This window comes from Dama dama, chromosome 10 (assembly GCF_033118175.1).
Source record: "Dama dama isolate Ldn47 chromosome 10, ASM3311817v1, whole genome shotgun sequence".
In the NCBI taxonomy this organism is placed as follows: domain Eukaryota; kingdom Metazoa; phylum Chordata; class Mammalia; order Artiodactyla; family Cervidae; genus Dama; species Dama dama.
The window spans coordinates 20,443,261-20,468,088 of NC_083690.1; the positions used below are offsets into that span (position 1 = coordinate 20,443,261).

The window sequence follows — 24,828 nt, forward strand, 5'->3', positions numbered from 1 at the left end:
AGTTCATATTAATAAATGCCTACATTAAAAAAGAAAATAAATATCAGATAAACAGTCTAACTATACTTCTAACTAGATGGGGGTATAGGAGAGAGACTTGTGAAAATTATATAATTAGAAATAAAAGAGATGACATTAAAATATACCTTTAAAATAAAAAGGATTTTGTGAATCAAAAAAAAGAAGCTCCACAACTTATGTCATCAAGAAAATGCAAATTTAAACAACATGACATACCACTAAACACCTATCAGAATGGCCAAAACCAAACACTGATGATACCAAATGCTGGTGTATTTATGGAGCAACAGAAATATTCTTTACTGGTGCAAATAGAAAATGCCACAGTGATTTTTGAAAAATTTGGTAGCTTTTTGCAAAACTAAATATACCATACAATCCAGCAACTGTACCCCTGGTTGTTTCCCAAAGAAGTTGAAAACTTAAGTCCATGCAAAAACCTGCATACAAATGATTATGGTTGCTTTATTCATAATTACCAAAATTTGGAAGCAACCAAGAAGTCCTTCAGTAGGTGCATTAATATATACACTGAGGTACGTACATACAATGGAGTACATACAGCACTGAAAAGAAGTGGGCAATCAAGCTGCGAAAAGATAACATGAACCTTAAATGCATATTACTAAGTTAAAGATGCTAGTCTTTATTAAAACAAGCTTTATTGATATAAAATTGATATATAACCAATATAACCACTGTGGCTAATTTTATTCTTAAGTATTTTATTATCCTTGATGCTATTGTAAATAGGAAAATTTTATTTCTTTTTAGATAGCTCATTGTTTGTATATAGAAATAGTATTTGTGCTGCCGAAGCGAGCACATGTATATAGAAATAGAAGTGATCTTCTATTTTGATTTTGTATCCTGCAACTTCACTGAGTTAATTTATTGTTTATAACAGATTCTTTTCCTTTGGTGTTTATATGTACAAGTTCTTCTCTGGAAACAATTTTACTTCTTTCATTTTGCTTTGGATGTCTTATATTTCTTTTTTAAGTTTTTTAAAATTAATTTAATTGGAGGAAAATTACAATATTATGATGGTTTTTGCCATACATCAATGTGAATCAGCCATAGGCATACATATATTCCCTCTATCTTGAACCCCTCTCCCACCTCCCTCCTCACCCCATTCCCTCCAGGTTTTCACAGAGCACCAGCTTTGGGTACCCTGTGTCATACATTAAACTCCCACTGGTATCTGTTTTACATATGGTAATGCATATGTTTCAATGCTATTCTCTCAACTCATCCCACCCTCACCTTCTCCCTCAGAGTCCAAAAGTCTGTTCTTTATATCTGTGTCTCTTTTGCTGCCCTGCATTTAGGATTGACCGTGCCATTTTCCTATATTCCATATATACATGTGTGTGTATTCATATACAATATTTATCTTTCTCTTTCTGACTTACTTCATTCTGTATAATAGGCTCCAGGTTTATCCATCTTGTTAAAACTGACTTAAATGTGTTCCTTTTTATAGCTGAATAATATTCCATTGGGTATATGTACCACAACTTCTTTATCCATTCATCTGCCAATGGACATCTAGGTTGCTTCCATGTCCTAACTATTGTAAATAGTGCTGCAATGAATATTGGGATACATATATCTTTTTCAATTCCAGTTTCCTCAGGATATATGCCTAGTAGTGGGATGTCTTCTATTTCTTTGTCTTGATTATTGCTCTGACTAGGACTTCCAATATTATGTTGAATAGGAGTGCTGAGAATAGGCACCCGTGTCTTATACCCGATCTTAAATGAAAAGCTTGCAGTTCTTCACTGCTGAGTGTAATGTTAACTTTGAGCTTGTTACATATAGGCTTTATTATGTTGAAATATGTTCCTTCTGTACTAAAGTTTTCAGAGTTTTCATTTATCATTTATCAGGATGCTGAATTTATCAAATGATTTTTCAGCATTTTTTGAAAAGATTTTTAACCTTTCATTTTATTAACTTGGTGCATCACATTTTTTGTGTTTGGTGAATTATTCTTGCATCACAGATATAAATCCCACTTGTTCTTGGTGTACAATACTTTTATTGCCATGTTGAATTCACTGTAGTAGTATTTTGTGCCATATGTAAGTGAAAATGCTGTGCTCATTAATTCTGCTTTTATTTTTATTTTTGGAATTGCCATAAAGTCTTCCGTAGTTTTTAGCTATACTGTATTACATTCTCACCAACATGGCTCAGGGTTCAATTTTCTATATTCTAGATAGCAGCTATTATTTTCTCCTTTTAATAGTTGCTATCCTGATGGATGTGAAATTGTTTCTCATTGTAGTATCAATTTATATTTCTCTAATGATCACTGATAGTCAGCATTTTTCTATACTTAATGTCCAATTACATATAGTCTTTGAAGAAATGTTTATTCAAGTCCTTGCAAATTTTTGGAATAAGTTGTTCTTATTGAATTTCCAATATTTTCTATAAAACCTGGCTCTTAATACCTAATCAGATAGATGATTTTCAAATATTTTTTCCATTCAGTGGGTTGCCTTTTAACTTAGTTGATAGTGTAATTATATGTACATAATTTAAAATTTTTCTATAAAATCCAATTTGTCTATTTTTTCTTTTATTTGCTGAGCAATTGGTGTAATACCCAAGAAATTGTTGCCAAATATTGTGAAACATCTGACCTATGTTTTATTCTAGTTTCAGGTCTGAAATTTAGGTCTTTGATCATTTTCATTGAAGTACAGTTGATTTTTAATATTATATTAGTTCTAGGTACACAGCACAATGATTCAGTATTTTGACAGACTATACTCCATTAAAAGTTATTACAAGAAAATGGCTATAGTTTTCTGTGCTGTACAATATATCCTTGTTGCTTATTATTTTATAAGTAGTAGTTTGTATCTCTTAATCTCACATCCCTAATTTCCTGCAGCCGATTTCTCCCTCCCATTTGGTAACCACTAGTTGCCAGCCTTCTCTGTCCATGGGGATTCTCCAGGCAAGAGTACTGGAGTCAGTTACTATGCCCTCCTCCAGGGGATCTTCCCAACCCAGGGATCAAACCCAGGTCTCCCGCATTGCAGGCAGATTCTTTATATCTGAGCCACCAGGGAAGGCCAAGAATACTTGCGGCAATTTCATGCTGAATAATTCTCACAAACACACAGGATTATGAAAGACAGCACAGGGAGAGTTCTCAGAGAAGCAACTCCCTGAGAACATGCTGAGAGCATATTTTATTGGTAACTTATCTTGTAATCTTTAACTAAGATCAGTAAAGCAAGACAGAGACGAGCACTCAGGGATTAAGAAGACTTCCTCGTGAAGGTATAGAGGTAATCACATGAGAGTTGTAAAGAAAAGTCTTTAAAGATAAGAGGGTTGTTCTGTGTGCAGAACAGCATCTAACTAAATCTGATCTGTCAGCCAGAACGTCTAGCTTTAGGACAGGGTGTCTTGGTTGGGGAGGGGGGGAGGGTGGGAAGAGCAACCAAGGAAATAGAAATGAGTAAAATTAAATTCTAGGAGGCATTTCCAAGAAAGCAGTAAAACATGATTCCCACGAATACTGGAGTGGGTAGCCTATCCTTTCTCCAGGGGATCTTCCCAACCCAGGAATCAATCCAGAGTCTCCTGCATTGCAGGCATATTCTTTACCACCTGAGCTACCAGGGAAACTCACAGTTTGTTTTCTATATAAGTAAGTATCTTTCTGTTTTTTACATACATTGATTGACATTACTTTTTAGATTCCTCATATTAGGGATATCATATAGAATTTGCCGTTCTCTGTCGCACTTATTTCACTAATCATAATTTATCAATGTTCATCCACATTGCTGCAAATGGAAGAGCAATATTCCATTGTGTGTGTGAGAGAGAGTGTGTATTTGGGTTGCTTCAATATCTTGGCTATTGTAATTAGTGCTGCTATGAATATTGGCGTGCATATATCTTTTTGAATTAGAATTTTAATTTTTTTTCCAAACATATTCCCATGGGATGGATTTGCTGGATCATATGGCAATTCTTTTTAATTTTCCACACTGGCTGCACCAATTACATTTCCACTAACAATGTACAAAGATTCCTCTTCTTCACATCTTCACCAACATCTGTTATTTGTAGACTTTTTGATGTTGGCCATTCTGACAAGTGTGAGTTGATAGGTTATTGTTGTTTCAGTTTGAATTTCTATAATAATTATTGATGTTGAGTATCTTTTCATGTGTTTGTGACCATCTCTATGTCTTCTTTGGAGAAATGTCTACTCAAGTCTTCTGCCCATTTTTCAATTGGGTTGTTTATTTTTTGTATTCAGTTTAATATTTTGAATATGAACCTTTTGTCAGTTCCATCATTTGGAAATACAGGTATTGCATTCAGTTCAGTTCAGTTGCTCAGTAATGTTCAACTCTTCGCGACCCCATGGACTGCAACACGACAGGCTTCCCTGTCCATCACCAACTCCCAGAACTTGTTCAAACTCATGTCCATTATGTCGGTAATGCCATCCAACCATCTCATCCTCTGTTGTCCCCTCCTTCTCCCACCTTCAATCTTTCCCAGCATCAGGGTCTTTTCCAGTGAGTCAGTTCTTCACATCAGGTGGCCAAAGTATTGGAGTTTCAGCTTCAGAATCACTCTTCCCAATGAATATTCAGGACTGATTTCCTTTAGGAGGGACTGGTTTGATCTCCTTAAAGTCCAGGGGACTCTCAAGAGTCTTCTCCAACACCACAGTTCAAAAACATCAGTTCATCTGCACTCAGCTTTCTTTATAGTCCAACTCTCACATCCATACATGACTACTGGAAAAACCATAGCTTTGAGTAGACAGACCTTTGTCGGCAAAGTAATGTCTCTGCTTTTTAATATGCTGTCTAGGTTGGTCATAGCTTTTCTTCCAAGGAGCAAGCGTCTTCTTATTTCATGCCTGCAGTCACCATCTACAGTGATTTTGGAGCCCAAGAAAATAAAGTCTGTCACTGTTTCCATTGTTTCCCCATCTATTTGCCATAGTGATGGGACCAGATGCCATGATCTTAGTTTTCTGAATGTTGAGTTTTAAGCCAACTATTTCACTCTCCTCTTTCACTTTCATCAAGAGGCTCTTCAGTTCTTCTGCACTTTCTGCCATAAGGGAGGTGTCATCTGCATATCTGAGGTTATTGACATTTCTCCTGGCAATCTTGATTCCATCTTGTGCTTCATCCAGCCAGGCATTTCGCATGATGTACTCTGCAGATAAGTTAACTAAGCAGGGTGCCAGTACACAGTCTTGATGTACTCCTTTCCCAAATTTTAACAAGTCCTTTGTTCCATGTCCAGTTTCATGTTCCATGTTGCTTATTGTCCTGCATACAGATTTCTGAGGAGGCAGGTAAGGTACTGGTACTCCTACCTCTTTAAGAGTATTCTATAGTCTGTTGTGATTTACACAGTCAAGGCTTTAGAGTAGTCAATGAAGCAAAAGTAGATTCTTTTGGAATTTCCTTGCTTTTTCAATGATACAATAGATGTTGGCAATTTGATCTCTGGTTCCTCTACCTTTTCTAAATCCAGCTTGTAAATCAGGAATTTCTCTGTCATGTACTACTGAAGCTGAGCTTGATAGATTTTCAGCATAATACTGCTAGTATGTGAAATGAGTGCAACTGTACAGCAATTTCAACCTTCTTTGGCATTGCCTTTCTTTGGTATTAGAATGAAAACTGACCTTTTCCCTTCCTGCGACCAGTGCAGAATTTTCCAAGTTTGCTGCCATAATGAATGTGGCACTTTAACAGCATCATCCTTTAGGATTTGTAATAACTGATCTGGAATTCCATCACATCCACTAGTTTTGTTCATAGTAATGTTTCCTAAGGCACTTGACGTCACACTCCAGGATGTCTGACTTCACATGAGTGACCACACCATCGTGGTTATCTGGGTCATTAAGAGCTGTTTTTGTACAGTTCTTCTGCGTATTCTTGCCACCATTTCTTAATCTCTTCTGCTTCTGTTACATCCTTGCTTTTTTTTGTCCTTTATTGAGCCTGTCTTTGCATGAAATATTCCCTTGGTGCTTCTAATTTTCTTAAAGTGATTTCTAGTCTTTCTCATTCTATTTTTTCCTCTATTTGTTTTCATTGTTCATTTAAGAAAGCTTTCTGCTATCCAAAAGTCTACAAGCAATAAATTCTGGAGAGGGTGTGGAGAAAAGGGAACCCTCTTACACTGTTGGTGGGAATGCAAACTAGTACAGCCACTATGGAGAACAGTGTGGAGATTTCTTAAAAAACTGGAAATAGAACTGCCATATGACCCAGCAATACCACTTCTGGGCATACACGCCAAGGAAACCAGATCTGAAAGAGACACGTGCACCCCAATGTTCATCACAGCACTGTTTGTAATAGACAGGACATGGAAGCAACCTAGATGCCCATCAGCAGATGAATGGATAAGGAAGCTGTGGTACATATACACCATGGAATATTACTCAGCCATTAAAAAGAATTCATTTGAATCAGTTCTAATGAGATGGATGGAACTGGAGCCCATTATACAGAGTGAAGTAAGCCAGAAGGATAAAGAACATTACAGCATACTAACACATATATATGGAATTTAGAAAGATGGTAATGATAACCCTACATGCAAAACAGAAAAAGAGACACAGACATACAGAGCAGACTTTTGGACTCTGTGGGAGAAGGCGAGGGTGGGATGTTTTGAGAGAACAGCATCGAAACATGTATATTATCAAGGGTGAAACCATCCACCAGCGCAGGTTGGATGCATGAGACAAGTGCTCGGGGCTGGTGTACTGGGAAGACCCAGAGGGATGGGGTGGGGAGGGAGGTGGGACGGGGGATCGGGATGGGCAATACATGTAAATCCAAGGCTGATTCATGTCAATGTATGGCAAAAACCACTACAATATTGTAAAGTAATTAGCCTCCAACTAATAAAAATAAATGGGGAAAAAAAGAAAATTAAAAAAGATGGTAACGATAACCCTATATGCAAAACAGAAAAAGAGACACAGATGTACAGAACAGACTTTTGGACTCTGTGGGAGAAGGCGAAGGTGGGGTATTCTGAGAGAATAACATTGAAACAAGTATAGTATCAAGGGTGAAACAGATCACCAGCCCAGGTTGGATGCATGAGACAAGTGCTCAGGGCTGATGCACTGGGAAGACCCAGAGGGATGGGATTGGGAGGGAGGTGGGAGGGGGAATCGGGATGGGGAACGCATGTAAATCCATGGCTGATTCATGTCAATGTATGGCAAAAACCACAAATAAATAAATAAATAAAATGGAAAGAAAAAAAAGAAGAAGGAGCCATCATTTGGCCACTAATAAATTATAAAAAGACCTCTTACAGGCCTAACATGAACAAACACACAATAGAATGATTTAGGAAGATCAGATAGAACATTTACATCTCAGAAACATGGAGAAATGTAAGTTTCCCCCTAGGAGGTTTTTGTATAAAGTTACTAAGCCAGGTTTTTTTATTTTCTCATCACCTTAGTTAATTACATAATGTATGCAACAACAACAAAAAAAGAGCTACCTGGAAAAAATAACTTTTTTGTGTGATCACCTTTAACTTCCAATTAAGTAAATACTTGCATAATTATAGGCCGGCCAGTCACCTAGGAATTTTCCTCAGGGGACTCTGAGATGAAACTTTATAGGAAGTGCTTCCCATTCTAGCTGGAGAAGTTAGTGTCAGAAGTCTGTGTGCACAAAAAAAAGGAAAAAAACCAAACCAAATCACGTTAGTGAAAAGTCACCGGGAAAAAAAGGAAATGACAGAGATGCCCAGAAATCTAAAACCAAATGGCAGGTCTGTCCCAAATGTCACTTCCAAGTCCCACTAAGCCTGTGACAATTCTCCAAAGTAGCACCTTACAAACAGGGCTCCCCTTCCATAGGGAGAAACCCCCAAAAGGGAACTGCATTAGTTCCCCAAAAGGAAAGCATCAGGAGGCCTCAAGGTGCACCTCGGGGATTTACCAATTGCCAGTGGGTATCATGCCATACTAAATACCCTTTTTCTGATCCTCCAATATTTAGTGTTTCTCAGAGTGGAAGTTCAGGTTGGTGCAGACAAGAGAAGAAAAAAGTGTCCTCAAGGCAAAAGAGACCTTGGCAGCTGCAAAGGGCAAACTCACGCCCATTCTCTTCTACAGCCTGGAGTCCCAGTAGAGTCAGTGGGTTGGGTGTGATCCGGGCACGGCCCTATGGCAGGGAATCTGTGACCTCAGAAAAACCCTTCAACCCTCTGCTCTTTCAAAGGAGGGAGAGATCCTGAGTTTTTGACCCAGCTTTCAACCCCCTGCAGGGCCACCTGCCCATGATCAGATCCTGGTGCATGCTAAGTTGCTTCAGTCGTAGCTGACTCTTTGTGATCCTATGGACTCTAGTCCACCAGGCTTGCCTGTCCATGGGATTCTCCTGGCAAGAACACTGGAGTGAATTGACATTTCCTCCTCCAGGGTATCTTCCCAACTGAGGGATCCAACCTGCGTTCCTTAAGTCCCTTGCATTGGCAGACAGGCTCTTTACCACTAGCACCACCCGGGAAGCTCTCAGATCCTGGAGGAGGCCCCAGAATTGTTGCTGGCCAAAATCTTGGCCTTCTCTGCCCACTGAAGCTGAATTAAAAAATACAGAAATAGAGTTTGGAGGAAAGAGAAAGGTGGCTTTAATTCTCAGCCAGCAGAGAGGGGAGGGATCATGCCTTAAGAACTGTGCCCCCAGGTTACAGGTTTTCGTCTTTTCAGCAATCTGAATATGTCATGCAATGTTTCTGCAGCACTGTGATGTTTTGATTAGTGTAAATTTTTAGTAAGTTTTGAAATCAAAAGTGCAAATCCTCCAACTTTGTTCTTCTTCAGGACTGGTTTGGTTACTCAGAGAACTGTGAATTTCCATTTTAATTTTAGGATGAATTTTTTTTTTCTATTTCTGGGGAAAAATCCTTTGAGGTTTTGATAGAGATGGTATAAATCTGTAGATTACTTTGGGTAGTCCTGACTGACTCTATAACAGTATTGTCTTCCAAGTCACAAACATTTGCTGCTTCTATTAATCTATGTCTTCTTTCTTTCAGCAACTGATTTTCACTGTACAAAAATTTCTCCACCTTTGATAATTGCTAAGCATTTTACTTTATTTGATGCTACTGTAAATACAATTGCTTTTTAATTTCCTTTCAAATAGTTTATTGGTATCATATAGAAATACAAATGATTTTTGCATGAAAACTTCTTGATATTTTGCTGAATTAATTTATTCTAATAGCTTTTTTTTGTGAAATCTTTAGGGTTTTCTACATGTAAGAACCCCCTAATTTTTTTAAACTTCTTTTGTTTTGATATGAGTTTTTTTTTCTTTGTCTTGCCTAATTGATTTCAATATGATCTCTTGTACTATGTGTTGAATAGGAGAGTTGACAATGGGCACCTTTGTCTTATTCCTGATTTTAGAGGAAATACTTTCAGCCTTTTACTACTGTTTGTTGTGAGTTTTTCACATATGGTTTTATTATGCTGAGGCAGTTTCCTTCTATTTCTATTTTGCTGTTTTAATCATGAAAGAGTGTAGAATTTTCTCAAATCCTTTTTAGCACTGACTTAAAAATACAATAACTCATTTGTTTAAAAATTTTATGTCAAAGTTCATAAGGTCTGTAGTTGTTTTTCCCCCATATATCATTTTTCCTAGTTTTAGTATCAAGATAATGCTGATCTTATAGAAAGAATTAGAAAGTGTTCTCTTCTCTTCAATTTTTAGAAGCGTTTGAGAGGGCTGATACTTGTTCTTCCTTAAATGCTCAGTAGTATTTGCCAGTAAAGCTGTTATGTCTAAAGCCTTCTTGTCAGATTTTTAAAAATTACTTTTCAGTCTACTTACTAGTTAAAAGTGCTTTCAGATTTTCTATTTCTTAGGCTTTAGTTTTGGTAGGTTTTATGTTTCTAGTTATTTGTACATTTCTTCCATTTCTTTCATAGGACTTTTTACAGGTCTTTTTACTTCTGTCAGAGAAGGCAATGGCACCCCACTCCAGTACTCTTGCCTGGAAAATCCCATGGACCGAGGAGCCTGGTGGGCTGCAGTCCATGGGGTCAGTAAGAGTTGGACACGACTGAGCAACTTCACTTTCACTTTTCACTTTCATGCATTGGAGAAGGAAATGGCAACCCACTCCAGTGTTCTTGCCTGGAGAATCCCAGGGACGGGGGAGCCTGGTGGGCTGCCGTCTCTATGGGGTCTCACAGAGTCAGACACGACTGAAGTGACTTAGCAGTAGCAGCAGCAGCAATTACTTCTGTAGTAATATTCTCATTTTTATTTTTGATTTTAGTAATTTGAGTCCTCTTTCTTTTTTCAGTTTATTTAGCTAGAGGTTTGTTAATTTTGTTGAACTGTTCAAGTAATTAAATTCTGGTTTCATTGATTTTTCTCTATTGTTTTTCTGTTGTCTATGCATGTATTTCTGCTCTAATCTTTATTACTTCCTTCCTTCTGTTTGTTTTGTGTTTAGTTTACCCTTGTTCTATTTTCTTGAATTATAAATTTAAATTGTGGATTTGGGATTTTTCTTGGTGTTTAACGTAAGTGTTCAAGGCTCTAATTTATCCTGTAGCATTCTTTAACTGGGTCCTTTAAGTTTTGGTATATTTTGTTTTGATTTTAATTCACCTCTAAGTATTTTTCAACATCTTCCATGATTTCTTCTTTTATCCATCATTTGAAAGAGTGTATTGTTTAATTTCCAAAAATTAGTGAATTTTTCCATTTTACTCTTGCAAAAGTAAACTACTTTGAGTTCTAAATTTATCTCCTTGTGGTTGAGAAGGTAAAATCATGGCTGTCATTTTGAATCTATGGAAATAATTCATGGCTTAATATGTTTTCTATTATGGAAAATGTCCCATGTGAATATTAAAACAATATCTATGCTGTTGTGTGTGTGTCTGTAAATCTGTTAAACCTAGAATGTTCTGTATATGTCTGTTAAATCTAGTTGACTCGTGGTGTTTTAATAGCCTCTATTTCTTTACTTACATTCCACCTCATCGTTCTATCCATTAACGAGTGCAATACTGTAGTATTGCAATATAATACTATTATTATAGAGCTGTTTATTTCTCCCTTCAATTTTGTCAGTTTTGCTTTTAATATATTTTATGGTCTGTTGTTAGGTGATAGCTATTTATAATTATTACATTTTTTGCTTCACTGAAACCCTTATAAATATATCATGTCCTTTGTATTTTGTAATCTTTTTTATATCTTAAGTCTGTTTTGTCTGATACAAGCATAACTACCCTGCTATTTTGTGTCGTGTTCTGTGCACAGGTTGGAAAAGAATTTCCAGACGTGAGACAGAATGAGAGGGAAATAAAGTTTATTAGATTGGGAGACGCTGTTAGAACAGTGGGCCAGCTCAAGGGAGAACCGACATTGAACCGGGGTCTTTAGTCCACTTTTATACCGAGGGTACAAGGAATGGGATAAGGGTCTTGTGAGACATTTGCTGATTGGATGAGGCATGTATACTGGGTGGGGAGAAGAGTAAGGCAAATACCTTCTCCCTATGGGGAGATAGGAGGGGAGATAGGTTATACTGATCAGAAGGACTTAAAATCCGCTAATAGTTACAACATGGGGGAGGGAAGGATGATAAGGGTCTGGTTTTTCCATTCTTCCCAGACCTTCCTTGGTTTTATCTGCTCTTTCTTGGGTCACCACATTTTGGTTACTATTTGCATGGAATGTCTTTTTTCCATCCTTTCACTCTAGTATTTGTGTCCTGGATTTAAAGTGAGTCTCTTATAACAAAACAACATATAATTAGATCGTGATTTTTAACCATTTTGCCAATCTCTGTCTTTGGATTGGAAAGTTTAATTTATACATTTAAAGTAATTGTTGGTAAGACATGACTTATTTCTGACATTTTGCTGTTAGTTTTCTATATGCCTTATTGCTTTTTTGTTCTTCCTTTTTTGTTTAATTTATACATTTAAAGTAATTATTGGTAAGACATGACTTATTTCTGACATTTTGTTGTTAGTTTTCTATATGCCTTATTGCTTTTTTGTCCTTCCTTTTTTGTTCTTTGTACTTCCTACATTATGTTCTTCTCTTGTGTTAAGTCGCTTATTTTTTGCAGTAACATAGTTAAATTCCTTTCTTATATCCTTTTGTGCATATTCTATAGCTATTTTTCAGGCTTCCCTGGTGGCTCAGATGATAAAGCGTCTGCCCGCAATGCGGGAGACCCAGACTGATCCCTGTGTCAGGAAGATCCCCTGGAGAAGGAAATGGCAACCCACTCCGGTACCCTTGCCTGGAAAATTCCATGGACGGAGGAGCCTGGTAGGTTACAGTCCCTGGGGTTGCAAAGAGTCGGACACGACTGAGCGACTTCACTCACTCACATAGCTATTTTTCATTGTGGTTACTGTGTTGATTATATTTAACATCTAAAGTTATAACCCTAATTGTATTTATAGCAGCATAACTTCAATAACAATTATTTTGCTTCTTTATAGTTCTGTCTCTACCCATTTTTTGCTGATGTCACAAAATTATATCTTTATACATTGTGTGAACAATGAATTAGTCTTTCATGTGTGTGCATGCTAAGTTGCTTCAGTTGTGTCTGACTCTTTTCGACCCCATGGACTGTAGCCCACCAGGCTCCTCTATCCATGGAATTGCCCAGGCAAGAATACTGGAGTGGGTTGCCATGCCCTTCTTCAGGGGATCATTCCAACCCAGAGTCTTTTATAATGATATGTAGAAAATAAAATGTGAATTTACAAAACAAAGTTTTGTAATTATAGTTATAATTACTATTAGACTAGTAATTTAAAAATATATTAATCTCTTAAATCATGTAGAAAAAAATGAGTTATAAATTTGTGTTATATTAACTATTATCAATAGTAATTGCTCATATATTTACATTAATTGAAATATTTATTCTTTCGTATTGCCTTGAGTTACACCCTGGTGTCCTTTAATTTTACCCTTCAAAACTCCCTGTAGCATTTCTTGGAGGGCAGATCTAACAGTAACAAATTCCCTCAGTCTTTATTAATCTGTGAATGCCTTAATTTCTCCCTTACTTTTGAAAGGCAGTTTTGCCAGATATAGGATTTCTGTTGACAGTTTTTTTTAAAGCACTTTGAGTACTTTTGGCCCACTGCCTTCTGACCGCCAAAATTTCTGATGGGAAATATGCTCATGATCTTATCGAAGATTCCATGTATATGATTGGTCTCATTTCTATTACAGGTTTCAAGATTCTTTTTTTGTCTATGGTTTTGGAAACCTTGATTTTAATGTGTCTTGGTGTGGTTCTCTTTGAATTCATCTCCTTTGAATCTTTGATCTTCTTGGATGTTTGTATTCAAATGTGAGAAGTTTTAGTATCATTTATCCAAATATTCTCTCTGTCCTTTTCTTACTCTCTTCTTCAGGACACCTACAGTGCATATGTTCATCCACTTAATGGCTTCAAATGTCCCTTAGGCTCAATCTACTGTTCTTTAATTCTTTTTGCTTTCTTTTCCATGTTCCATTGTCTTATCTTTGTCTGCTGATTATTCTGCCTACTCTAATCTGCCTTTGAATCCTTTTAGTGAATTTTTCATTTCAATTAGTTGTTGCACTTAACAAATCCAAAATTTATTTTAGTTTCTCTTTATAGTTTCTGTCTCTTTATTGTACTTCCATTTTGTTCATAAATAATTTTCTTGACTTTCTCCACATCTTTTTTTAATTCATTGAACTCCTATAAGATAGTCACTTTAAAGTATCTGTCTAGAAGATTTACATCAGTTGTTTTTTTTTGTTTGTTTGTTTGTTTTTAGGGGTAGTGCCTGGTTATTTATTTTTAGTTGGCTCATGCTTTCTTGTTGGTCTGTACCTCTACAATCAGAAGCAGCAATAAGCAATTAGAGCACAGATGCCCTTTATTTGGAGGACAGGATCTTGTTTGCTCATCCTATCTCCCCCTAGCTGTGTAAAAGCTGCTTCAAGAACGTATGCACAAATGTGACTTGGTGTGGGGATGGAGGATGGTAGATGCTAGTATGCTAACAACTGAAATTGACTGCAATTAACCACAATTTACAGTCCAAATCTTCCCCTAGGAATTTGCAAGCTTTCAGTAGACTACAGAGTCCCAAAATAGTTTTATTAGACAGAGATAAATTCTTGGTGCTCCCTACTCAGCTATCTTCCCAGAATCCTTTGAATCTGATTTTTACAAATATGTTATTATGTTAATAGTTTAATCATTGACTTAAACTCGTTTGTTACTCTGTTGTTTAAAGTGGCCTATATCCCATAGGTTCAAAATATTTTGCAAGGTAAATTGAGCTTTTCAGCTCATGAATTAAGGATGTAGTCTTAGAAATTCATTTTGAAATATGAAAAATATTGAAGTTTCTAAAATATTTGCTTTAGTATTGATTTTTTAATTTAATTCCATGCTGTCACATATTTTCTCTGAATATTATAAAATTTTTATAATATGTTCAGACTTCTTTCATGACTAATATATGACTGAAAGAAGAGCCAGGATCCCAATTCTGCTCATTAGATGATTCTCACAAACTAATATTGCATATAACAGAGAGATGGAGGACCCCACTTATAGTCCATTTATCATCACTACCAAAAAGTAGGATATCACTGAGTCTAGCCTAGGTATAACTGCCCAGGCTCTCCTTCTATGGCAGTCTTTGATTATGAAATCCTGAAATCTCTTGGGGCTAAACTAATAAAGATTTATTAGAGAAAATAAGATACCAAAGTTCACAAATAGCCATCCAGTTATCAACACTGGACATCACAATTGATTTAGATCTCTTTTACTTTTTAGGGTTGTCAAAGTTTTAATTTTAATACATGACAATAGCTTATAACAGCAATGACTCTGTAATCACTGAGAAAGAAATTATTTACTAAAACTCTGGCTTATAACCTTCTTAGAGGCATGGGCTGGAAAGTGTCAGGTCTTCTATGTTATTTGTGTATACTATATGCTCAGTGAGATATAGTTGACTTATGTCCATTGTTGTTCTTTTATTTTAGGTAAGATCAAAAATTGGTTACTGCCCACAGTTTGATGCCTTACTGGATTACATGACTGCTCGAGAAATAATGATCATGTATGCCAGATTGTGGGGGATTCCTGAGACCAAAATTAACAATTATATAAAGAAGTCAATGCAAGCACTGAATCTGGAATCCTATGCTGACAAGTATATTTACACTTACAGGTGAGATATCATACTGATGCTCTCATTTCAGCTAGGAGCCTTCCACTGATTCAGTGCCACAATCTAGCCAGAGTTCCACTGACAAACAGAAGCAATGACTGGGAAATAATCTAATGCCTTGCCAGTACTGGGATATCAGCAATAAAGCAGACCTAATTAGTATCACAATTTTCCCTTGCAGAGATGAAACACAATCCTGGTTCAATTGCAAATGTAGTCATTGAATTATAAATGAAAACATCTCTCTCCCTTATTCTCTGTTCTTTGTCTCTCAAGGACCATGTAAAATTCTTTGTATTGGCCTGGTAAATATATTGTTTATATGTCTGGGAATCTAAAGGAACTCTGGTAGACAAAAGTCACCTTTCTACATTTCAAATGAAAATGACTTGATTTATATATTTGCATTTGGATCTGATGCCTTGGTTTGCATGCATGTGTGTTCCACTCGTTGTTACCCTATTGACTGTAGCCCACCAGACTCCTCTGTCAATGAGGTTCTTCAGGCGAGAATACTGGAGTGGGTTGCCATGTCCTGCTCCAAGGGATCTTCCCAACCCAGGGATCAAACTCATGTCTCTTAAATCTTTTGCATTGGCAAGCAGTTCTTTATCACTAGTGCCACATGGGAAGTGCAATGCCTTGGTTGAATGATATGCAATCAGCATTTTTAATATCTTGAATGTTTCCTATGACTCAGCATTTTGGAAATAATTTAATTGTTTCCTGTAAATAATGGATATATATTAAATATATGTTTTTAATGTATTAAACTGCTGTCGCATATACCCATCTCTGTTTCTGCTTTCTCTCTCCTTCCTTAACTATGAAGTGGAGGAAACAAGCGTAGACTGAGTACTGCTATTGCCCTCATGGGAAACCCCTCAGTCATCTTCCTGGATGAGCCATCAACTGGTATGGACCCAGTAGCCCGGCGCCTTCTCTGGAATGCAGTGACACAGACACGTGAAAGTGGCAAAGCAATCATCATAACATCTCACAGGTGCGGCTGACTAGGAGGCTTGGTTAAGGGTTAGAAGAGTTATAATGGTATGACCTATGGGAAGGAGTTTTCATTGAGATGAGAAGGCAGGAAGTTCAGGAACTGTTCCATTTGAGGATCTGGTCTTTTACTACTTTTTAAAAAATTAAAGTGCAGTTGATTTACAATATTATATTAGTTTCAAGTGTGCAACTTAGTGATTCAATATTTTTATAGATTATACTCCATTTGAAGTTATTAAAAATATTGGCTGTATTCCATGTGCTGTACGTTATATCCTGTAGATGATCTTACTACTTTGAATTTTAAAATATCTCCATTTGCCATGATGTTGATGAGGGGCAGATGAAACTTCCTTTTTCAAAGAGGGTCACAAAATACTGGATATTTAAACTATAGAATATCTTCTGATAGAGATGTTTTAAAGCTTCACATCATTTTGGTGTTTTGTTCTACTAGTATGGAGGAATGCGATGCTCTTTGTACTAAGTTGGCCATCATGGTGAAGGGAAAGTTCATGTGCCTGGGCAGCCCTCAGCATCTCAAGAACAAATTTGGCAATGTTTACATCCTAAAAGTCAAGATCAATACTGATGAAAAAGAGAACAAATTAGAGGATTTTAAAACTTTTATGGAAACAACTTTCCCAGGTAAACTTGGTTGGTTGGGTTAGCTTTGATATAGATGTGTTAAATCATATTTATTGTTCTCACCATCCATGTGCTGCATATCTCCAGTAACTATTTCTTGTGAATTATTGATATTAATTGCCCTTCCATGTTGAATTATTTTTGGAATGCTTGTTCTTTTAAACTTTTTATGTTTGGTTTTGCTAAGAAGTTTGCACAAAGAACAGAAGTATTCACCAATATCTTAGTGTATATTAACTAGTAAGGTAGTTGTGACATTAGAACTGTCCATATGACCTATATACCTAAAATCATGTTTGAACATAATTCTCAATTTTTAGTAAATATAATCTGTATTAGTCCACTAGGGCTGCTATAATAAGATACCACAGACTGACTGGCATAATGGCAGAAATTTATTTTCTCACAGTTCTGAGATTAGAAGTTCAGTATCAAGATTTCAGGAGATCTGGTTTCTCCTGAGACCTCTCTTTTTGGCCCACAGATGGCCTCCTTCTCTCACTGTGTCATCAGACAGGTTTTTTTTTTTTCTGTGTGTATCCATGCCTGGTGTCTCTTACTCTTCTTATAAAGACATCAGCCATAGTGGATCCAGGTACCACCCTTATGACCTCATTTATCATTAATTACTTCCTTAAAGGACATATGACCAAACACAATCAACTGGGGTTAGGGCTTCAGCAAATGAATTTGGTGGGGGTGGAAGTGGGGGGTGGGAAATGACACAATTCTTTCCCTAATATCACTCATGAAAAGTTTTAAGGTTTTTTTTACCTCACACTGAAAAATATAGCTATGGTCTTTTGCTGTCCCAATCAAGATATGAAACTGAAATTCAAACAAGAACCACTAAACTTTTTTCTCTTTGCAAGACTAGCACTTCTTCATGCTATATTCAATAAACATTTCTTTGACTATATGGTACAATGCCAGAGACAGCAATTATTTCTTTCTATCTCTTATCTTTCCTTCCTAAATATGAAGAAGAAACATGATAAGACTTTTATTAATTCTGCTTTTTCATCTTAGTTTCCATTCTGCTATGCTGAGCAAGATATCACAGACATCCCCATTGTGTGTCAGGCTGAGGAGTTGGAAGTTTATCTTCCAAGCAATAGAAAATAGCCTGATTATACAGTAAGAATGGAGAGCAGAAAAAAAAAAAAGAATGGAGAGCAGAAAATAAAAAGAAATAGAAGATAGAGCAGATCTGGGGAACAGATGTATGGGAAATAGAATTACCTCAGTGTTGTTATTAATAGTCTATTAAGAAGTTTAATACTCATTTATGCATTCATTCAGCAAATATTTCTGAGATATAGTGCCTAAATCACTACAAAGAAAAGCTGTGAACAGAAAGTCTCATTTACTGTATGCTGTCCTAGAAATTTTCTCTAAGACAAGTCTTAAAGAAGAGACACTAAACATCAGAGACCTATCCTTGAGGATGTGGACACAAAAACTTTAATAGAAATGTGGTTTGAGGAACATTTTCAACTGAAGGTGGCTGTTCCTTATGTTATTATACTTGCATCCACCTGTGCCATGAGATAAATAAAATATTTAAATCAATGATATTCACATTATACCTGCCAGCAGTTGAATGGAAAAGAAGTTATGGAATAATCGTATACCAGATTACCACTGTGAAGAAGCGGAGATGAATGAATAACTATATGTAACAGCATGAGTCAAACTTATAATATTGAGAGTGATATAAAGATGGCAACGTAGGTCATTCCCAACATCAGTTGGGAAGATCATATTCATAAGACCAACTAGTAACTATCTGTAGACAAGATACCATTATGAAAATCCCAGAACCTGGTGGTAAGGTTGAAGCAACCTCCTGGGCAATAGAAACCAAGAGAGATATGAGAAGAGTAAGAGGAGGAGCTATACAGTGACTGTATCAACCCTCCCTTAGACCTGCAGTTTCTCCACTTGGGAACAGAGAGTCAGTGGTGTTCATCAGGTCCCCCAGTTGCAGAACGCTTCTTTGGAGGCCCACTTGGGTCTTAACTCTCAAGAATCACTGGGTGAACCTGTGAGACTTTACCACTTGAGACTATATAAAGACAGAGAAGAGGGCCAGTGCTTCAAGCACTGAGCATTCAGATCTTAGCAAAACCACATTCTTCCTTGCAACAGCATTGGAGTAGAGTTCCAGGCCAATGGCTCTGCTCATCTGCAAAGCTGAACTGGTGGCCATGTCTGGTGTGAGAGCTTGGAGGGTACTTCCACCAGATTTGAGTCCCTAGCCAATTAGCTGTATCAGGTGTAGAGTCATTCTATAGCCCTGCTGACTAGAGAAGTAGAGTCAAAGCCCCTGACCATCTGCTGAGTATAGCCTCTAGTTTCCTCTAACCAGTAAGCCTGGCCAGAAAATTTAGGAAGAACCATGAAACCAACCTATAGCTGCACTTCAGCCTTATCTGACCAAAGAGCTCAAAGGGCAGGTCTGCCTGATTTGGGTCCCCAGCCAACAAACCCTATCAGCTATGGAGCCTGTTCCATGGCCCTGTCTAGGAAGAGAAGCAAATTCACAGCTCTACCCAACTTCTGAGTATAGCTTCCAACCCACCTGACCAAAAAGCCTGGCCAGTGAATTTGAGCATCTGTTAAGCCCATTCTACAGACATGCCTGGTTGGGAGCCAAACCAACAGTCTTGCCCAACTGTTAAGTATAGCCTCTGGCCATACATCACCAGGATGGCCTTGGATGGCCTTGGAATCTAGCCTATGATATTGCCCACCTGCAGAGCCCAGAATTATAGCTTTGCTCAATTGCAGAACACAGCATATGGATTTGCTCGTGTAAAAAATCCAGTCAGTGACTCTGCCCATTCATGGAGCATAGCCTGGGGCCTGACTTGAAGACAGAGCCCAGACAGTGACCCTGTCTGACCACAGAGTATGGTCTCCAGCCCATACAACTGTGGAATATAACTGGCGGCCCTCTTCAAAGTAGCCCAGCCTGTAACCTTAGCCAGCAATGAAGCACAACCAACAGCCTACTAGACTGTGAAGGCTAGCCTGCAGTCCTACCCAACTTTGAGTGCAGTTAACTTTCCAGTATAATCATGAGCACAGCCTGAGGCCTCATCTAAAGATAAAGCCCTGTCTGTGGTCCCACCTGAACATAGAGACCAGAAATTGGCACCATCCAGTCAAGGAGCACAATATGAACCCCTTCCCCAAGAGCAATTGTGTCCAGCCTTGCCCAATCATGGAGTCAAAGAGTGGTCTTACCCTTCCTGGGAGCATAGCCTGTACCTCAACAGGTCAGAGGTGATTATAGATCTCAGTTAATGTCACCACTAGACTGTGAAGTGGTAGTCTGTAGTCATGAGTCTTGCCCATCCAGGGAGCCTATCCAGCCACTATGCTTGAACAGCTCAGCTGGAAGGTCAGTTCAGCCACAGAAATCAGACAACAGCCCTGCCCACCCACCCACCTTCAACCTCAGATCACAAGCAGTGTACTTGCCCAAGCCAAGACTCTGTTAGCAAGACTGCCTGCCCCTGGACGCTGCCACACAAACAGTCCAAACCTCTAGCGGAGCTGATGAGTGAAGGTGTGTTCCTGCTGAAGTGAGTCCGTAAACTCAACAAGAGGAGACTACTTATCAAAAGTGGATACAAACTCAAGGAATCAAGGACCACAGAGAGTCAGGTATACATAACACTACCCAAAGAAACTAATGAAACTCCTTAAAGAAATGGAGATCTGTGGGCTGTCTGACAAGGAATTTAGAACAATCCTTTTAAAGATATTTAAAGAACTACATGAACACACAGAAAGACAACCAAGTGAAATTAGTTGTACAATGCAAAAAGAAAATGAAAAATACAATAACAACAACAAAAAAACAGGCACCATAAAAAAGCCCAAACAGAAATCCTAGAACTGAAAATATGACTAAACTGAAAAATTCAGCAGATTCAACCAATCAGAAGAAAGAATTAGTGAACTATGAGATAGGTCATTTGAAATTATCCAATCAGAGATGCAAAAAGAATGAAGAGTGATTAAAAGATGAAGAAAGCTGACAAAATTTACAGGGCACCATAACAGAAACAATTTATATTTTATGGAAATCCCAGAAGGAGAAGAGAAAAGGACTGAAGGTCTATTTAAAGAAATAATAGCTGAAAAGTTCCCAAACTTTGGGAGGGATATGGATTTTCAGGTTCATGAAACCCAAAGAACTCCAAATAGTTGAACTAGAAAAGGGCTAAAGCATACTGTAATAAATTTGTCAAAAGTCAAAGGTAAAAAGCATGAGAAAAGTAATTTGTCAAACAAGGGAACCCCATAAACCTATCAGCAGAAAATTTTCAAGCCAAGAGAAACTGAAAATATATATTCAACATATTGAAAGAAAAAATGTCAACCAACAATAATATAACTGGAAGAGCTATCCTTCAGATGAAGCCCAGGAAAAGATGAAGCCCATTTAAAGTTTATTAAACTCTCCAATCAAAAGACAGACATTAGTCAAATGGATAAAAACACATGGACCCATAAATTGTGTCCATTATAGTTAGCTGGAGTCCCAAACTCTCTGAATATGGAGGAAGTCATTTTCTTCTTTCCTTTCATTAAGAAAATGTTTTCCAGAGGCCTCACAATGAACCCAGTCCAGTTTAAGTTGGACCTAGTCTGACTCTGAACCCAGTTTGGTTGTAGACAGAGAGCTAATGATGTTTAAGTCAGACCCAGTCCAACTCCATACCCAGTCAGGTTAAAACAACAACAACAACAAAAAAAAAAACAACCCTCAAATCAAGTTACAGAGCTCTTGACAGAAAAGCTAGGAGCTCAGGTATCCAAGAGGGACTTACTTAAGACCTTCAGGGGCAGTGAGAAAGTAGTGAAAACAAAGGGCTCAGTGAGAACCTACATCTGGTTGCACTTTGCTCATTGGGCATCCTTTTGGATCCCACTTTACTTCTCTGGTGGCTCAGAGAGTAAAGAATCTGCCTGCAATGCAGGAGACCCAGACTGATCCCTGTGTCAGAAAGATCCCCTGGAGAAGGGAATGGCAACTCATTCCAGTATTCTTGCCTGGAGAATTCCATGGATAGAGGAGCCCCGCAGGCTACAATTTGAGGGATCACAAAGAATCAGACATGTCTGAGCAACTAACATTTTCACTTTTTTCACTTTCACTTTGATGTCAGAACTACTCATCTGATGCGTATCAAAAATTTTCAAGAGTTTATCAGAGTGTACATTGATTCTAATTGGGCATCACCAAACCAAAGGTGGTTAGGTGGTCTCCACAGACAGGAATTAGGGGAGAGATGTTTATAGAGAAGACATGGGAAAAAGTAAGGAGATATTTGATTTGCTAGATCTTAAGCAGTCGCCTTGTTTGGGGAAACGTAGTTGGCTCTTTGTGATTGGCTGTTCTTAGAGTCAATTTCCTGAGATTCAAGTACTTTTGCTCTGGCTTAGGTTTTTATTTCCTTACATAGACTGTCAAGGGATTAGAGCCACCTCAGTCTAATGACTTCCTAGTTTGATTATATTAACATATTTTAAAATATTTAAAATCTCAATTAATTTGCTGTTGCTGCTGCTAAGTCGCTTCAGTCGTGTCTGATTCTGTGCGACCCCATAGACGGCAGCCCACCAGGCTCCTCTAAATTGTAATAATTTACAAAATACTATGATAAGCATAAACAAATATGTTTGTTCTAAATCTGGAAAGTATACCACTTCTTCTCCCAACTTGCACCAGAGGATTCTTATTCACTTGAAAAAGAACATACAGCCTGACTTTGTTGGTTTATATGTATGATTTCCTCTTTAACCTAGCATAGGATCATGAGAATAGCAAGAAAGCCTCTTCTCAAAAAAAAAAAAAAAAAGAAAGAAAGAAAGAAAGCCTCTCCTCTCTTCCCCAGGAAACACGCTGTACATTCATACATGTTCATAAAGCCAGAATGAAAATCCCACCCATTTATATTCTCAGCCCTATGTTTAGGAATTACATTTTACAGCATTAGAATTTTAGAAGGCTCAAGTTTCATCCTTTAGACATGTGAGTTGACAACATTTTGTGCCTGTAAGTCTGTCCTCAATAATTCCTATAAACCCATAGAACAAAGCTGACTACACCAGGAATAAATCTGCTGAAGAAATTAACTGTATCATGTATACTAAAGAGGTAGACTTTTGGATTATACGCCTTTTTTACTAGCCATATCTATTTACCCCTCTGTTACACATATAATTAAGCTGATGTATCAGTATTTTGACATTTAAAAAGCAATATGCAAAATTATGTATCTAATCCTATCTTTTCTTTCTTAGGTAGTGAATTAAAAGATGAGAATCAAGGGATCATTAACTACTATGTTCCCAGCAAGAACAATAGCTGGGGAGAGGTGAATGTAGAAACCATGCCCATCTAATATTATTATGTTAAGAGAGCACTAAAGCATTTGGGATTTAGTCTTATGAAATGGGCTATAAGAGGAGCAGAGACTTTAGGTTACTTTCAATAGTCCAAGGAATTAGTTTTAATTAAGTCAGATTTCCACCTTTAAGTCCCACTTTTTGTCTATATCCATCAAGAGAATGGGGACAGAGACCTGCTTCTTCTCAAATACTCATCCCCACCTTTTGTATCTTTTGTCCTCCACCATTAACTTGACAGCAGCTGGAGGAAGTGTAGGAGAGGCTCATCTGGGTGGTGGGCTGGAAAGCAGGACTGCAATGCTAACTGTACTTTATGTTGTTGCTGTTAAAGATGTTTGGTATTTTGGAGGAAGCTAAAGAAGAATTCAATTTAGAAGACTATTCCATCAGTCAGATAACTCTGGAAGAAGTCTTCCTGACTTTTGCGGGCCAGCAGAACCCAGAAGCTGAGAATAAAGCATCTTGAGACTCACTTGCAACTAGTGATCTTACGCGTTCCTTAGACTACTCTCTACTATACTTGGATACAGAGAAGGGCATCCCTGTGAGTGTATATCTTGGTATAAATATATTTATGTAATAAAGAGTCCTTCAAAGGAAACATATGTTCCTTCTTCATAGTGGCTTGTGATTCCAGCATGTGCAAATTTTAGTGAAATTTCTATTTTCTCTCCTAGAAATATGAAACAACATCATTTATCAGAGTGGGGACAAGGGCTTTGTCCTGAGTATTTTGAATATCTGAAAAGAAACATTCAGAAATGATGGAACTCTCAGAATGGTACAGCCTAGAGAGCAATGACTTTACATTTTAGCAGTTGAGTTATAGATAAGAAGAATATAAAGCCTGGAACAAAAATTACCTTTTTCATAGATAAACACACACACAAATAGACACACCAATTTTTTGCCAAAAGAGTCCATTTAAATTAATATCAAAGTTTATAGGGATAAATTGTGTATTTCCAAAACTCATGCCAACATTCTACATCTGTAAAAGGATATTTGTACTAAGGGGCTTTCCAGGTTGCCCTAGAGATAAAGAACCTCCCAAAAAATCCCTTGGAGGAAGGTACAGCAACCCACTTCAGTATTCATGCCTGGAGAATCCTGTGGACAGAGGACCCTTGTGGGCTATGGTCCATAGTGTCGCAAAGAGTGGAACACGACTGAAGGGACTGAGGACTCATATATTCATTTGCACTAAGAACATTTTGAGTTCAAGAAAGGAAGCAGACCATTCTTTAAAAAGTGTCCTTTCTTTTCTATTCTTGGCATAGCTCTTATTAAGAAAGAAAGAAGGAGAAATGAGTTGTAGAGAGAGGGAGATAGCATATTCTAATTCATGTTTAGGCAGTTGGAGTTCCCCCATAAGCAACGTGAGAAATCTAATCACTTCTGCAGAATCACAGGCAGATGAATAGACAAGT

At 37.5% G+C, this 24,828-nt stretch overlaps 1 protein-coding gene across 1 annotated transcript in view; it reads left to right on the plus strand.

The window, feature by feature from the left end:
* The window catches only part of LOC133063214 (phospholipid-transporting ATPase ABCA3-like), a 255,333-nt gene extending 231,469 nt beyond the window's left edge, over nt 1-23,864 (plus strand). Inside the window, exons 24-28 of the mRNA XM_061152337.1 lie at nt 15,126-15,313; nt 16,146-16,316; nt 16,776-16,966; nt 23,291-23,364; nt 23,730-23,864. Of these exons, the coding sequence (XP_061008320.1) occupies nt 15,126-15,313; nt 16,146-16,316; nt 16,776-16,966; nt 23,291-23,364; nt 23,730-23,864 (759 nt within the window). The remainder of the gene's footprint in view (nt 1-15,125; nt 15,314-16,145; nt 16,317-16,775; nt 16,967-23,290; nt 23,365-23,729) is intronic.
* Nucleotides 23,865-24,828: the final 964 nt, after the last annotated feature.